At 43.8% G+C, this 17,817-nt stretch overlaps 1 protein-coding gene across 10 annotated transcripts in view; it reads left to right on the top strand.

Annotated features, from left to right (window-relative positions):
• Window positions 1-17,567, top strand: part of CKAP5 (cytoskeleton associated protein 5) — a 90,148-nt gene extending 72,581 nt beyond the window's left edge. For 7 of the 10 annotated variants that reach the window (XM_048483824.1, XM_048483823.1, XM_048483822.1 and 4 more), the window contains 4 exons: window positions 677-760; window positions 905-1,064; window positions 11,910-12,064; window positions 14,920-17,567. In XM_048483824.1, coding sequence (XP_048339781.1) covers window positions 677-760; window positions 905-1,064; window positions 11,910-12,064; window positions 14,920-15,162 — 642 coding nt within the window. In that variant the 3' untranslated portion in view covers window positions 15,163-17,567. The remainder of the gene's footprint in view (window positions 1-676; window positions 761-904; window positions 1,065-11,909; window positions 12,065-14,919) is intronic. The other 3 variants (XR_007243480.1, XM_048483821.1, XM_048483825.1) reach the window with 3 other exon arrangements.
• The last annotated feature ends 250 nt before the right edge of the window (window positions 17,568-17,817 follow it).

Raw genomic sequence — 17,817 nt, 5'->3', positions numbered from 1 at the left:
TGGCCAGGGAATGTCAAGCATGAAGAAATGGAGAGGGGAATGTCAGATGTGAAGAAACGGGGAGCAGAAATCATGACAGTGGGGATAGTGAAGTTCAGCACTCCAGACCTTTCCATCCAGAAAAATTAGATCAAACCTGGTTCCAGAGACATCAAGGCAGGGTCGCCCTGAGCCTGGCTATTGTCGGGGATGGGCAGGGTATATATATAGTAAAATAAAATTAAAATAAAGGAGGGAAACTAATGGAGTGAATGGAAAGGAAACAGGAGGCACATAACATTTTATTGGTGTTCCAGAAAGCCCTGATGAAGTTTGACAGACAGGCAGAGCAAATGGTCTGTGTGAAGCAGCCTTAGTTCACAGCAGTCAGCCAGAGAACGTTCTAGAGTCAGGGCCTAACACATTAAAGAGCTTTTGTGTGTGTTCCCACAGTGCACACTTGTCCGGTTCATATTCATGTTGTGTAAATTTAATCGTCAATATCATCTCTACTATTTTTACTAACATACTATTTTTAATGTAGAAACAGGTGTTGCTTTAGGTGTTCTGGTCTTAAATTGTGGAAGGTCTGAAGGATGTTTCCTTCCAACATTACTCATCAAATGCTTCTGCTGCTTACATTTTTGTCCTTCTGAGTGGTACATGCATATTAACTTGTCTCCAATTTGTTTTATAGGATGAAAAGTCACCAAAGGCCAAAGTGAATGATATTTTAGCAGAGATATTTAAGAAAATTGGCTCTAAGGAGAATACTAAAGAGGTAAGAGCTTTTGTACCAAGTGACAATGGTGGAGTGGGAAATGATGGTAAATATACATCTACAGATGATTACTTGGAAAACATCAGGTAAGCTTGTCTTTTCTGTACGTATGCATAGATAACTCAGAAACTTTTCTTTGGACAGGGCCTGGCAGAGTTATACGAATACAAAAAGAAATATTCTGATGCAGATATTGAGCCGTTTCTCAAGAACTCTTCCCAGTTCTTCCAGAGCTATGTGGAAAGAGGGCTCCGGCTGATTGAACTGGAAAGGGAAGGCAAAGGACGCATTCCTTCTTCTACAGGTAACTTCACAGCAGTGTGACAGCTTGGACTTCAGGGGAGTGACCTGTTGCAGCTCTGGTGCAACTTTTTAAGAATTTCTTCAGCTTAGTAGGCTAAAATCAAGTATAGTGACTGACAGAAGTAGCAATACAGTTCTTAGGAAAGGAGTCAGATTGGTGTTCTGAAATGCAAGGCATGAAATAATATTATGGAATAGCTGCAAACTGTTATCTCAGAGCTACAAAATGGTAATAAAGAACGTTGTTTGTTGACTGACAGATTGCGTGCACAAGAGGACCATCCTTGTTTTTGTTCTCACAAGGTGAGCGGTTCATGGCAGGAAATAGCCTAGTAACTGGTGAGGAAGGTGTTCAGAGAGCAGTGGATTTTTGATTGGCTGGCCAGTCTGAGTAGCAAAGTTTAAATTGTTATTTTAAGGGTAGGTCAGGATTTGTTAGTGGATCATAATTACTTGTATAAACTGTCATTTAAGAAAATAAAGTATACTTCAATTCGTTATCTTTACAATCAACCATTTTTAATAGGAAAAAATGTATTAATGAAATGATGCAGTTTTCTGGATTAGTTTTGCTCCATATATAAAGTTTCACTTCCTATTAGGCCGATTAATTTATCTCAAGTTATTCTTGCAGGAGAGAACTGTATATTTTTATGGTATCATTGTCATGGCAGTATTCTCAAGCAGATCTGTATTGTAGATTCGTTTTAAATAGGATTTCCCAATAGCAGATTTCTCAAACAGTTCTCATGTTGTACTCTCACCAATACTGTTCACCTAAAGATGGTGTAGCAATATGATGAGGCTGCCTGCTTATTAATCTAATAAAAGATAATGTCCTGGATAATAGTTTATCATGGAAGCTAGCAACTTGTACTTTTGCTGTAATGTAATGTAAGAATAGGCACTTGTGAGCTTCGAAAGTAATGTGCAGTTCACATTAACAAGAACAGCCAGTGAATTTCATAGCAAGCAAAAAATTGAACCTGGATTTCCCCAAGTACAATTGAAGGCTCTAGCAATTATACTACACTGTCAGCTTGCCCTGTTTTATGTGGGGTTGCCAGCAGTCTTGGAGAAAAATACCTCCCACTCCTACCTGCTCCTAAGCACTTGTCCTCCCAAGCCTACCCCCCCCCCCGCCATCCTGCAGAGGAATAAAGAAAAAACAAGAGGTGTGATTGGGCAGCATAGGTGTAACTATAATGGGGATGGGTAGGGACAAATGCCCTGGGCAACCCGCCGTTGCATCACGTAGGAGGCGTAAAATCGCCCCCATACCCCTCCTCCTTTCCCCTCGGCCTTGTCCAGCCATGCCAGACTGCTCCCCTTGCCACCGTCTGCCACCCCTTGCCACCCTCACCCCACCCCTAGCATGGGATGTGGGATTGTTGTGTTCAGGAATATGACATGGGGCTTCAGCTGTGATGTGCTGATGATTTTGAGGTGACTTAGTGCAAAAATCATGAGGATCCGTGTATTCCAAGCATAGTTTTTGCACCACTGCGGTGCCACAGAGCATCAGATGTGTGATCGTTGTGTTCATACATGTTGCCAGGGACATGAGCTGTGATGTGCTGGTGATTTTTGGGTGACCAAGTGGGAAAATCATGAGGATCCATGTTTTTCAAACAGATTTTTGTACCACAGTGGCACCACAAAGCGTGGGGTGTGTGATTGTTGTGTTCAGACATGTGGCTAATGGCTGGATTTGTGATATGCTGGTGATTTTGGGATGACATTGCAAAAATCATGAGGATCCATGTTTTTAAGCAGGTTTTTGTGCCACTGCGGCGCCACAGAACCGTGGGATGCATGATTGTTTTGGTGCTGCCTGTAGATTAAGGCATGCTCTATAGTTTCAAGGTGGTTTAATTTCATTCCAATGCAAAAATCATATGAATTCATGAGGATCTGTTTAAAATCATCTGGATCTGGCTTTTACCCAGATTTGTGAGTTGGGGCATGTTTCATAATGTGATGGTGACTTTGAGATGACCCTTATATAAAGCAGTGGTGCGACCGCACTTGGAGTACAGTTCTGGTCGCCACATCTCAAAAAGGATATTGAAGAGATAGAAAAAGTGCAGAGAAGGGCAACGAGGATGATTGAAGGATTGGAGCACCTTCCTTATGAGGAGAGGCTGCAGCGTTTGGGACTCTTTAGTTTGGAGAGGAGACGTCTGAAGGGGGATATGATTGAAGTCTATAAAATTATGCATGGGGTAGAAAATGTTGACAGAGAGAAATTTTTCTCTCTTTCTCACAATACTAGAACCAGGGGGCATTCATTGAAAATGCTGGGGGGAAGAATTAGGACTAATAAAAGGAAACACTTCTTCACGCAACGTGTGATTGGTGTTTGGAATATGCTGCCACAGGAGGTGGTGATGGCCACTAACCCGGATAGCTTTAAAAGGGGCTTGGACAGATTTATGGAGGAGAAGTCGATGTATGGCTACCAATCTTGATCCTCCTTGATCTGAGATTGCAAATACCTTAACAGACCAGGTGCTTGGGAGCAGCAGCAGCAGCAGAAGGCCATTGCTTTCACCTCCTGCCTGTGAGCTCCCAAAGGCACCTGGTGGGCCACTGCGAGTAGCAGAATGCTGGACTAGATGGACTCTGGTCTGATCCAGCAGGCTAGTTCTTATGTTCTTATGTTACAAAAAAAAAAACTTTGTTTGGCCATGGTGGAAGAGGACGGCTGCCCATATTGGGGGACGGGGACTCAGATTTTGCCCCAGGCTCAATTTTTCCTAGCTATGCCTCTGTTGGGCAGTGGGGGGAGAGTAGGTGATGGGAGGATGAAAGGCACGTGCTTGCATAGCCTGATTTTGGGGAGGGGGGGACTGGGCAGGCTGGCTCTCCTATTGCTGCCTTTCAGTGACCCTCTTGAGGAGTGTGGGAAGTGACAGCAACTTCTCCTGGAGGCCATCTTGTGTGAATGTTTCCATACCCTTGTTTTAGGAAGGCAGGAACTAAAATTTCTTCACTTCCTGTCCCAGGCTTCAACTCCACTTTGACTCCAGTATTTTTTCCTGCCTCCCAAGGAAGAGCAATCTTTAGCATGGGCTCCGCTTGTGTGTTTAGCTACTTATTGTCTTCGTGTGTTTTCGTGAGTTGTGTGTGTTTCATCCTTCCATCTCTCCCCCCTCCTTTCCTGCCTGTTCGGATCCTCCAGGGTGCTTAGAACGCTGGCATTAGGAAGAGAGGGGATTCGGCTTGAGCAACGATGATGTTACTTTTTCCCACCTTTTTTGCATCTCCTAAGATGGCAGACGGCTCCTTCTCCCCTCCAAGGGAGAGATTTGCCAAGTCCTACCAAACGCACAAGGGCAGCAACGGGCAGAGGCACCTCTCATCCCACAGCCAGCCAGTTGGCTCAAGGTTCGCCCAGAGGATCAGGGGCCAGCCAAGAGGGAGCAAGCACCAAACAAATGTAGAAAAAAGCAGCACATGGAAGACCATTGCCAGCCGGCCCCTCAGGAGTGCTCACACTCCCAGAGTGAGGCAATGGCCCACGCTTCATCTCCTGCTGTCACCACCTAGCAGACTGTGTCAGCTGCTCCTCTTCTGGTCAGGCAAGATCCTCCCAGGGAAAGGGGAAGCGGAAGGGGCGCTGAGATGGGTGCTGTGGCTCCTTTACTCATGAGTAGCCCCTTTGATTGGCATGAAGTGGAGAACTATCATCAACATGCGGCCGGGGGGGGGGGCGGGGGGAGAACGTAGACCCAGGTTGACCAGCCTCCCATTTCCCCTAGATCTAGATTGGCTTCTCCCTTGCCAACCCAAGAGAACCAAGCTAGAGTTCCAGATCAGGACCCCCTCCATTTTCCAGGCGATAAGGATTACAGTGAGGGTGATGAGAGAGAATTCACCAGGTTTTTTAAGTTTGAAGATCTGTCCTTTTTGATATATAAAACAATAGCTGTTTTGGATTTACATGATGAAGAGGGAAGAAGGAAGGAAGGAAGAAGAGTTGGATTTATATCCCCCTTTCTCTCCTGTAAGGTGACTCAAAGGGGCTGACAATCTCCTTTCCCTTCCCCACAACAAACACCCTGTGAGAGCTCAGAAGAACTGTGACTAGCCCAAGGCCACCCAGCTGTCGTGTGTTGGGGTGCACAAGCTAATCTGAAATACCCAGATAAGCCTCCATAGTTCAAGTGGCAGAGTGGGGAATCAAACCCAGATTAGAGTACACCTCCAGATTAGAGTGCTCTTAACCACTACACGCACTGCTGCTCACTGGTAGAGGACTATTGCCCCCCCTTCCAAACCCATCAAGGGATGTCCCAAAGGGAATACATTTTCCCCCCATAGTGAGGACAAGCCCCAATACTTTCCCCTACCTGAATTCTTTGAACGGTGCATTCAGAGGGAATGGCTTCAATCTGCTACCAGCAAAGGTTTGCCATCTAACACCTGGAAGCTTTACGTAGTACCTGATTATGTCAGCACAATGCTGCAGGTGTCCTTAGTAGATGCGCCAGTAGCAGCCCTGCAGACCGGGAGGTTGGTGTCCAAGAATGGGGATGGAACCATTAAGGATTTGTCGGATAAATGGTACAATGCCACACTTAGGAGGACGCATGAATGGCTGTCCACAGCCATGACAGCCTTAGCTCCATCTGCCACGGTGGCTAGGGCAGTGATTTTCTGGATCACACGCATGTTGGACATGATTCCCCCCAAGGAACAGGAAGTTAGGGAAAAAATATAATGAATCCTGACTGGGGTATCCTTCCTAGCCGATTCCACTTTTGATGCCCTCCTATTAACAGCCCAGGCCATGGTATCTACAATAGTAGCTTGGCGTAATACCTGGCTTTGAGCTTGGCAGACTGATCCCCATTCCAAGGTGGTAGTGGCCAGTTACCCGTTCCAGGGGGGCTTGCTGTTTGGAAATAACCTAGATCAGGTTCTAGTAGAATCCAAAAAACAAAAAAATCCATGCCCTGTTTCGTTAAATCCAAGAGACCAACATCCTTCCCTTCGGTAGAACTACCTTCTGATCTCAAAGGACACTACTCAGAGCACCTAGGGATGGTCCTCGTACTCCCTGGAGACAATGGGACTCCTTTAGTTGCTGTGGCAATTTTTGCAACTTGAAATATGTCAACAAATTCATCCAACTATGGCGTTTTCAATGGAGATTCTGTGCACTATCCAGAATCCCTCAGACCAGGGAACTTCCTGACCTTGCTGGACCCTAACAGAGGTGTACCTCCATATTCCCATTCATCCTTCCAACAGACGTTATCTCCAATTCGCAATAAGCCTCTATCACTTCCAATTATGGGTGCTTTCGTTCGGCCTAGCTACAGCACCAAGAGTCTTTTCAAAGGTGCTTCCAGCATCTTTCACTCTACTTCGCCAACAGGGAATATACGTCCATCCCTACCTGGATGATATCCTCATATGGTCTCATTCTTGATGTGAACCACATTCTACAGGTCCTACAACAGCATGGCTTCTTTGTGAATCAAGAGAAGAGCTCCGTGGTTCTGGCCCAAAAGATGGAGCACCTAGTGATTGCAATCTCCAAAAATTCCATATTTCTATAAAGGGAAAAGATTCTAGGCATCCAGAGGAACATATCAGCTATAATCTCTTCCAAATACTCCTCTCTACTGAGACATGCCAGCCTCTTGGGACAGTTCATTGCAGCCATGGACATGGTTCAGTGGAGTCACCTGCATGCCAGACATTTTCAAAATTTCTTGCGACCATACCGGTCCAAAATTATGGAGAAGAGAGACCAGGTGATATCAGTTCCAGCATCCCTGAAGGCCAGCATTCGATGGTGGATATCCTGAGAGAACCTGGTGTAAGGAAAAACTTATCTGTTTCTGGAACTCATCCACATCTTTACAGAAGCGAGTATGCAGGTGCGGAGCCACCCTTGACATCCAATTTATCTAAGGCAAGTGGTCCAAACAAGAAGCTACTCTTCCAATCAACAACTTGGAAACTTGCACTAACGTCCTAGCACTTCAACATTTCAAAGGTCAGATAGTTTGCCAGCTCATTCTCAAACGCACGGACAACATCTCAGCCAAGATCTATCTCAACAACTGGGAGGAAGAGTCCAGATTCTCCCAGTTGCACCAAGAAGTGTATACAATCCTTTCCTGGGCAGAAAAACATTTCCTGTCCATTCAGGCAGACCACATTCAGGGCTAGTTGAATATCATGGCGGACTGGCTGAGCAGACAGACTGTCCTGGAGTCCAATTGGTCATTAAACCAGGAGGTCTTCCAAATGATAATCAACAGGTTCGAATTACCAGAGATAGATCTCTTCACGACGGACAAGAATGCACAACTACCGACCTTTATGATAAGGTACTACCACCATAGGGCGTATGCCGTGGACACCCTCAATGCCACCTGGCCTCTGGCACTGCTCTATGTGGTTCCTCCATTCCTTTTAAGGGTGAAAATGATCCTGGTGATGCCTCACTGGCCAGATGTCTGTGGTTCTGTCATTCAAGAACTTGCAACAGGTCCAGCTCTCACACTACCACTGATTCCAGACCTGCTGATTCAGGGGCCATTTTAGCCCCAGAACCCAGAGTGGTTCCACTTGACCGCCGGGCGTTTGAGCGGAGCAGGTTAACAGCTTAGGGCTATTCAGACAGAGTCACCATGACACTCTTTGCATCTAGACATCAGGCAACAACCAGAATTTACAGTTATTCCTGGAAGGCCTTCATGCGCTGGTATAGGGGAAGAAGCACAAGCCTCAGTCTCTTTCCATTCCAACGATCTTGGAGTTCTTACAGGAAGGTCTAGAAGTGGGACTCCGCTGCTCCACCCTCAAACAACAGATTGCTGCACTCACCACCATCTGGCCCCTGTTCCAGGGAATACGAGCCTCCAGGCATCCAGACATCACATGGATCCTTAAGGGCATCAGCCAAATGCAATCTCCCCAGATACACCAATTCCCCTCATGGAGATTACACTCAGTCCTTAATTTCAATTTTTGCATTTTCCCTCAAGATGGGGTGGTACTGCTTACAGACCCAACCTTCAAACCTCAGGTCTCATCGTCTTTCCACCTACGACAGGAGATCATCATTCCCAACTTCTGCCCTCAGCCATCCCCCCTCAGAGAAAGACTCTGGCACAACTTGGACATCCGTCGGGCACTCAAGGCTTTCATCATCAGAACTGAGGAAATACGTAAAACGGAAAGACTGTTCATAAATGCAACATCCCCGAACATAGGATATCAGATGTCCAAGGCGGCCATTAGTTCTACCTTGAAAGCCTGCATTATAGAGGTGCATAAAGCTCAAATCTTCCAGTTCCAGCAGGTATCATGGCGGGTATTACAGCATATTCCATCTGCAGCTCAGCCACTAACGCGGCACTCAGGAAGCATGTGTCAGTAGAAGAGATTTGCAGGACAGCGATCTGGTCCTCTACTTCATCCTTTACCAGAAATTACAGGTTACATTCCTGGGCTGCTGCCAAAACAGCTTTTGGTAAAAGGGTCTTGGAGCACGTTCTGGGAGACTGATGATGATCCCACCTAATTTGGGATACTGCTCTGGGAGGTCCCTCACAAGATGGCCTCTGCCTTCAGGAGAATGGTCCATTGGATACTCACTGTGAAGGGCCCTTCTCCTGGTAGGCTAGGAGGCCATCTTGGTCTTCTCCTCGTCATCCTCAGGACACAGTTCTTGCTCTTAAAACTTTCAGTCTTCACTATTTTCTTGTTGACATGTTAGATATTATACATTATATTGTTCCATGTTACTTCCTGTTCCACAGGTGTTTTTTGTTGTTGTTTGCTAGTTAATGGCTCTGTGAGTCTGATTACTGGAGTCAAAATGGAGTTGGAACCTGGGACAGGAAGTGAAGAAATTTTAGTTCCTGCCTCCCTAAGAGAAGAGTATGGAAACACTCATACAAGATGACCTCCTAGCCTACCAGGAGAAGGGCCCTTCACAGTGAGTATCCAATGGACCATTCTCTTCCTCTAACTACAGATGTAAACTTTCCAGAAATTTTGAAGCCAGAGGAAAAAAACAGGGATTTTAAATTGGGAAGGAGGAAGACAGGATTTGGGGGAAAATTTAAATACATGCAGTGCTTGCTACCTTTATCAAAACTAAACTAATTTTGCTGCTTTAACAACATGAAATGCATCATTTGTAACTTAGCATATAAAATTGTAGTGTTTGACATAATAGGATTTAAAAGTTATAAATGGTGTAGTTTTGTGCAAGCAAAATTACAAATATACCCAGTACTTGAGAGAAAACTTCAAGCTGATACACCTTATACTCTTACACACGTTATTTAATTTTAGCTATCTGGATAGAGAGAGCTTAGTTCTCACGCTCCCCTCTGATGCCCTATACCGTGTTATTATTGCCATCTCCAGCACTGCTGGCATTGTAGTTCCATCTTCGGCAGTGCGGTCCCTCCCCCGCCAGCCTTGGGACTGGACGCCGCTAATATATAATTTTTTTAAGCTAAGGTTCTATGATTCTGCTTTGTTATTTTAAGGATTTAATATTATAGTTGTTATTTATAATTTATTGTTTTATCGAGCTATGTGGCCCTTGTATACCACTCAGAGCCCTTTGGGGGTGAGCGGTTTATCAAATGTAATAAATAATAACGAGGAGGAGGGGTGGTCCCTCAAATGCTAGAAGGTCACTGAGAAGGGCTGTGCCCACTCACTTGCCATTTATTTTTAGATTTCAAATATTTCTGCAAACTTAGAGATTTTTTCTTGTTTATATAAAGGTCTGTTTTGTCCATTTACAGCTCCAGTCTCTGCAGTTGTGTCCAAAGATTTAGTCAAGTTGACTATTAGAATATACAAGCAGGATCCCATAAGGGCTTACAAGAGGCATTTAATTTCTTCCTCCTCCACTATTTATTCTTTCCCTTTCCTGAAAGCCCCCAAAGCCTTTCCTCTTCTGCTTCCTTATCTTCTTCTAGGGTTGCCAATCTCCAGGTGGAGTATGGCAATCTTCCAGGAATCGGAATAGATCTATGAATTACAGAGATCAGTTCTCCCTTAGAGATTACCACTCCAAGTTGGGAAATTCCTGGAGATTTGGGGATGGAACCTTGGGATGGAATCTATGCCATTATGCCCATCTGGAATCCCTCCCCTCCTCAAACCCCAACCTTCCCAGATTTCACCTCCTAAGCTCCAGGAATTTTCTAACCTGGAGTAGGCAACCCTATCTCCATCCCACACAACAGTCCCCCTAACTTTATCTCACCTTCTGCCTTCAGGTTTTCCTTTCACTCTCCCCAAACAGCCTTTGCCTGGGAAAACCCCCATACCTTCTCTCTCAGACTCTGTTCTCCTCAGACTTGACCCCAAAATCTCCAGGAATGTCTCAACCTGGCGCTGGCAACCGTAGCCAGGTTTGACACCAGTGTGGCTAAAATAGGCCTGGAAAGTACCCTGTTCCTTCCTTTTACTGTCAGAACCAAGCCTGGAATCTGTGGTTGCCTAGCAATGGCCACTGAGGGGAATCTCTTGCTTAAAGCTGCAGACTCCTTTTATCATTTTTGGGTTTTTTAAATCTCCCAATGTATTCTTAAAATTTCAGATTTTTCTGCAAACTTTCGCCACTTTTCAGGTTTTCAGGTCTTGTCCATTCCAGCCTCTGGATTTGGGTATCCTCATATTTGACTGCTGTTCCTATGCATACAGTGCATATATTCTATGCACATGTATGGTTAAATGTAAATTGTGGCAATTAATGTATTTAATGATAATACATTATTAAAAAGTACAGTCTTTTAGTATTAGGAAGTTTAATGATTTCCAAATGTGCCAGTAATCATACTTTTTGTTACCCTATGATCGTTTCTATTGAAATACAACTTTGTTTTGTTTACTACAGACTTTGCTTTCTGCCTTCAACTTTTGTTTTTCCTACCTCTCTCAGATGACAAAAATGTGCCATGGTAACATAGGGTACAGCAGATTGTAACTCTTTTTTCAAGAAATTCCATAAATATGCCAAAAGTGTGCAGTTTTATATGCCAGTTATGAATAATCCTTTAATTATGTTAAACTAGTACAAAATTTAGATTTGATACAACATTAAGTGTTACATATATTTCAGTTCTTCCCCCACAAAAAATCTTTTTTTAATAATTGTTTTTTACCCTGACTTTTAAAATTACCAGAAATTTTACAGCTGTAGTTACTTTCCAGGTGATGTTATTTACCCCCATATCATGGCAAGCTTCAGCTGCCTATTTCCACACATTTAGTTTCTACAAGAGCACAAGATATCTCTCAAGGCCTGTTGGGAATCCTAATTACAGGGAAGCAAGGAAAACACAACGTTAAATAATAGGTCGTTGGTGCTTTCTTTCACTATTTCTATATAATATATGAAATAGTTCTCATTAACTCTTCATGAAAACTTTCTATTGAAAGCAAGTAGACTCCAAAAGTGCAGCAGCTGAAAACAGTCAGAATTGCTGCAGTTCTACATGTCTACAGTAGTAGACATGTAACTGTTCTTAAATACAAACTTGTGTAAAGACCTTTCTGCTAACAAGGATTTGTTCTGGCATTACCCCAGGTGGCATGGGAATCACTGCTAGCATAATGTCAGAAACCACAGGATATGTGGGAAGTGTCCCTGCCATATGTCTTCCTGAAAATAAAACATTGCAAGTAGGAGAAGAAGCCATTCATCTCACCTGGTTTGGAGCTACTATCATTAGTGTGGGAAGAGTCACTCAGCGGTGGTCCCCGTGTTAATAAGACAGTGTCAGTACAGACCTGAAGAAACACTTTGGTGTCTGCTTAGATTAAAGCTATTGTATTTTCTTTTTTCCAGGGGTTTCTCCACAGATGGAGGTAACGTGTATCCCTGCTCCCACCAATACAGTATCTTCATCAATAGGAAATTCAAATGGTGAAGAGGTGGGGCCTTCTGTCTACCTAGAAAGGCTAAAAATCCTCAGGCAACGATGTGGCCTTGACAATGCAAAGGTATTACAAGTGTGACAGCATTTCAGTGGGCTCTCCAACCGTTCTGTGCTGGCTACTGTTTCCTCCTGGCATGTTTGCTGTTGGTATAGAGACCTTTACTCTTGCTTTTAGGCTACTTGCTTTTGCTAGACTGAAAGCCACTTCTGATGTTACAAAGAAGTGGGAAAGGAGGAAACACAAGTGACCTATGACTTGAACTGGTGCTTTTCATGCTTCCCCTGTAACATTCCTATTTAGCTAACTTTTGCTTGCTGATTTCTACTTCTATGAAACCCATGAGCCTCAGTCGATGATCACAGATCTTGCAGTAACTCTTACTACTTTCCCTGTATCTAAACATCCCATAAATTGGCACTTGAGGGAAGGGGCCCGTGGGATGATTGTCTCCTACTAGTGACTGAATTGTGTCAAGCTTCTTGTCTTAGGCTCCTGTACTGCTGTTTGTTTGTTTATTGTTACACTTACATCCCACCATCTCTCAAGGGACTCAGGGTGGTTCACATGACATCCATAATAAATACAATCGTTGATTGTTTCATTTGTACATGAGGGTTTTCAGAGTACTGTTCTGTTCTAGAACAGGAGGGAGTAATGGGCAAAGTGTGTACAGTGGCCAAAAAAATCAGATCTTCCATCTGTCTGAAGTTAGTAAATAAATGCAAACACATGTTGGTGGTAATGGGATAGGCCTTAAGAGCAAAGCTGCTGCAAGCTGTTCTAAGGGAGATGCTGCACTGAAAGTCTGCCTACAGGGGAATTGGTCCCTGGTACCCAGTGACTGTACTCTGGCCTTGCTGCAAGAGTAGTTTGTTCCCTTAGCTCAGGCTCTGAATGCTTTTTAATCTAAGGTTTCATGATGCAGTCACCATTGAGTATTTAACATGTGAAAGTAGAAACATCGAGAAAGCTGTTGTTTCTTGATTATTTTAGTACTTTTTGAATGAATTACATGTTTGTTGAGTATGTTTGATTCATTTAGTAAGATATTGTCAGCTGAGAAGTGCAAGTTTTGTGACCGTCGCAGTAGGATCAAAGGCACGAAGTGTATCGCAACTGCAGTCTTTGTTCAGATTCTGTTTAGCATACATAGGCTATTAATCATATGCTTGTACAAACAGACTTCTCTCATTGGACATGGTTGCAGGTTGTATGGGATGAAAAAACAATTGTGGACTAAAACAAAAAACAATTTGTGAACGAGTATCAAGCAAGTTGACTATTCCATAATTTGAATTATATTATAAGTACTGGGATGAGAACCAGCATGGTGTAATGATTAAAATGTCAGCTTAGGACTGGGGAAACCCAGGTTCAGATCCCCAGTCGTGCCATAGAAGTTTGCTGGGTGACCTTGGGCCAGAAACACCCTCTCACCCTGACTAGTATTTGGATGGAAGATCTCCAAGGAATACCAGAGTCATGACACAGAGGCAGGCAATGGCAAATCTCCCAAGGTCTCATACCTTGAAAATCCTACAGGGTTGCCAAGTCAGGGACATAGGTATAGATTTTTTTATGGGGGGGTACAGGGCAGGGCCACGCCCCCACCCACCCTGGGGGTGTGGCCACGCCTACCCAAGCCCCGCCCCCTAGCCTCAGTGCTTATAAAATCAGCTTTCCGAGGCCAGGGGCAGCAGACTCCCCGCCTCCACCCCCACTGGCTGAACTCCCAGCCAGCAGTTCCTTCTGCCCTCCACTCCAGGCAGAGGCGTAGCTAGGAAAAATGGAGCCCGGTGCAAAATCTGAGTTTTGCACCCCTGCCCCCCCCCCCATGGGCAGCTGCTGTGATGCTGGAATCCACCCCAAACAGCATCACTTTCAATGGTGTTTAAACTAGAGAGCCCAGATTCTCCTTTTAAATCCACCTTAAAGGGAGAATCTAGGGTCCCCACTTAAAACAACATTGAAAGTGATGCTATTTTGAGGGTGGATTATCCCCCACCCCGAAACAGCATCACTTTCAATGTTTAAACTGGGGTCCTCAGATTCTCCCTTTAAATCCATGCCGAAGGGGGTGGATTTAAAAGGAGAATCTGGGGAAATTTGGGGGGTGCCTGCTGTCAGGGGTGCAATTGTTAAGCTAGCAGCACCAAAATTTCAGGGTATCTTCCGGACACCCTCCTGCTTATACCACCCAGGTTTGGTGAAGTTTGGTTCATGGGGGCCAAAGTTATGGACCATAAAATGTGTAGCCCTCATCTCCTATTAGCTCCCATTGGAAACAATGCGGGATGAGGGCACCCCCTTTGGGAGTTCATAGCTTTGGGCACCCTTGACCAAACTTCACAAAACCTGGGTGGTATCAGTAGGAGACTCTCCTGGTGATACCACCCAGGTTTGGAGAAGTTTGGTTCATAGGAGCCGAAGTTATGGACCCTCAAATGTGTAGCCCCCATCTCATATTAGCTCCCATTGGAAACAATGGGGGATGGGGCACCCCCTTTGGGAGTACATAACCTTGGACCCCCTGAACCAAACCTCACCAAACCTGGGTGATATCATCAGGAGAGTCTCCCAACAAATCCTTGAAATTGTGGTGCTGCTAGCCTAAAATCAGTGCCCCCTGCAGGCCAAAACTAAAAACCACTAAAAAAAATACAAAAACCCCACAAATGGGGGATGGAGCTTCGGTCATGTAATGGGGGGGTTGAACCCGAGAACCCCCCCCCCCTTACCTACGTCCTTGCCATAAGTCATAATAAATATAGGAATGTGAAATTCAGTTTGTATTTCGTGATACTTAAAAAGGATCAGTCCAACCTTGAAAAAGAAACCCATGTTGCAGCAGAAGCCTCCCTGGTTTTGCATAACTGTTGCATTTGAATGAGTTTTCGTTATTGTGTCTCCATTCCCAGCAGGAAGACAGACCACCCCTGACTTCCCAGCTCTCCAAGCCATCGGTTCCTACAGTTGCATCCTCCACAGATATGCTCCACAGTAAGCTTTCGCAGCTCCGTGAGTCACGAGAACAATACCAGCACATTGATATGGACTCCAATCAGACCCACTCTTCTGGAACTACCACTTCTTCCTCCACAGCATCCAATATTGATGACCTGAAAAAAAGACTGGAGAGAATAAAAAGCAGCCGCAAGTGAAAGGGTGTGCGAGCACGGCTGTTGCAGAGCTGTTCAGCCTTAGTTTACTAAACTAGAAGTCTTCATAGCTAAAGTGGCCTCATGTAGGCCTCATGTATACAAACTGGTTTATGTGTATAATATCGTGGATCTTGGAGGAAGATCCAAGTCATTGTGGCACAAGTCTTTGTACATATTTTGCTTCTTTGTGAGCATCTCTTAACTGTAGAAAACTTGTCTGTGTATTAGTTTTAGTGTACAGGCCTGTAAACAAACATCCTCTGGGTCAGCCCAGTTTCTCATAACTTGTTTTTATTTGTAAAGTTGTCCTATGTTTCCTAGCTATTAACTCTTTGAAGCTCTCCAGTGGATTCTCTTTTTATTTTGTGCATTTCTCCATATAATCCTTGAACCGTTTCTGTATGGACGCATGGCATGAAGTAACTAATTTAAGTGTCTTTTTGTAAATAAAGTTTGAATTAACTCTCTGGGAGCAACAGTGACTGTTGGTGGGAAAAGTCTGTCAGTGTTTCTAGATGCCAGCATTTTGGCATTCCTTGATCGGAGTGAATGGCTGAAGTCACAGCAGTCGCAGTGGATTGGTACACATTGAGGCTTTTTTTGAAAGCAGAGTCATTAAAAGGGCAAGCACACTGCAGGTTGCTATTGCCAGAGCCTCCTGAATGGTTTGGGGAGAAGGCTTTTCCTGACTATCTGCTCTGAGGACGCCGTTTCATCTCTTTTGATATTAACTTTTAACTTGAAAGATGAATTCAACATCGCACCTTCAAGACTGGACTGAATTCTTCTGATGACTTTTTGTTCCTCATTTTGTCATTATGTACATGCTAGAACCTTAAATATTTAAATGTGCTGATTTGATCTAGCAAATTCCCAGTTTAGTTGCCAATCATAAGCAGTTAGGGACTTTGTATGACTTGTGATTGCTCCTGAAGATTGAGAATGTCTCCTTAGGACACTGTTTCCTGATCGCTGGTGAAGTGGGTGATGCTTTGGTGAAAGATGAAGGTCAGGAGATTTCTGGAAACTATTGCTGTTTTTATGTATGTATTATGCAGTGTAACATCTGTGTACCTGTTATGTTCTGATTCACAGAACCTCCTTAGAATTTAAAGGGTTTTTTCTTTTGTGTTTTCTAGGTCTTCCCTGATGCACCACTTTTGGTTATTTTGAACTAAGTCATTTTGCAGCTTCATAGTGGTAATCCTTCAAATCTTAGTGCTTTCCCATGACTGACAGAGGCTTCATCTCATTTTCATTTCTTCACAATGATGATAGTGCTGTCTGTAACAAACCTTTCAACTGTACCCAAACTACCAATTTAATTTATATAGAAACCTCACAGACCACTGTTTTGTGTGTGCACTGCTTTATAAATGTAGCCCACCATAGAGCGCTATTGTACATGAGAGAATTTTGTCCATGTGCTCTGCAGTCTCCCCCCCCCCCACCCCCAATCCTGGGTTATTTCAGTTTATTCCTTTGCAAACACTTATTGCAAGTAGGGCTGTAACGAGTGAATTAGCATCCCTGTCAAACCAGAGAGAAAATGGGCTGAATATTTTAAAGCTGCAAATCATCATTTGCTTGCACTGTGCTGTGCCTTGAAATGATGCAAAATGCTTGTGGTTTTTACTAAGCTATATTTTTCTTGTGCGGTTTCAGAGCACAATCCCTTTTGTAACTGATGCCCTAATCTTAATTTCATTCTATAGAAAAGCATTACACTATGGCCTACTGGGTCACTTCAGTGATATAATAAATGCACTAATAATGATGGGCTAGTGGTTGTTGGATGCAACTGGTAAAATAGTGTCATAAATGAGACTTGGAAATGCAATGAAGCTTTTGTGACAAACTTTCTGCTTTGTCTACAACAGCTCTCCCACTCCTCAGTGCAGCAGTGCAGGTTTGGTTTTGTGGTACATGGTTTCCCTTTCAATACTGATTTCAGAAATGCCCTATTTAGGTCTATTTAGCTTAACAAAAAGGCAGTGGAAATGTTTCTACAGAACGTTTGAATAAATGTTACATTTTACTACTAAATTTCTCTGTACTCCCTGAATCTTGGCAATATAACTATGAAAAGTACTCCCAGAGAAAGGTAACCAGTTTCTCTCTTTGCCAGTGACTGAGGACAACATTTCCTCTGTGTAACTGTGGATTGTATAGAGAAGAACATCTATTTTTAATGAGTGTAAACAAATGATTGTAACTGTCAATATTTATAGAATTTGACATTCAGATTTTCTTTTTAATGGTGCCTCACTCACTCAGTGGAGGGATGATTTCTGCTGTAGAAAAGACTCGGCTACAGCTGTTAAAATAGCAGAATCCGTTGCTTTGCTTTCAGAAATGCTACTGTGCTATTTCTTAATGAGTTAAATAAAACCACATCCCACTAACTGCTGTTACAACCTATTTGTTGCACTGTCGCCCCTCATCTTGCCCATCAGTAATTCAGTGCAGAGTTCAGAGCTTGCATGACCTGTTCTCCATTGAGCAAGAGGATATCTGGGTGATTCTTCATCCACCAATCAGGGAGGGAGAGAAAAAATAGATTGATTTCCATCTTCTTGACCGTTGGTCTTTGTCCCCTTTGTCCTCCAGTTTTCTTCCTGCCTCAGGGACGAGCAGACATTGTTAGAAACTGTC

This window comes from Sphaerodactylus townsendi, linkage group LG02 (assembly GCF_021028975.2).
Source record: "Sphaerodactylus townsendi isolate TG3544 linkage group LG02, MPM_Stown_v2.3, whole genome shotgun sequence".
Taxonomy (NCBI): domain Eukaryota; kingdom Metazoa; phylum Chordata; class Lepidosauria; order Squamata; family Sphaerodactylidae; genus Sphaerodactylus; species Sphaerodactylus townsendi.
Note: the sequence above shows the minus strand (reverse complement) of the source record. Positions and strands in the feature narration are given on the sequence as shown.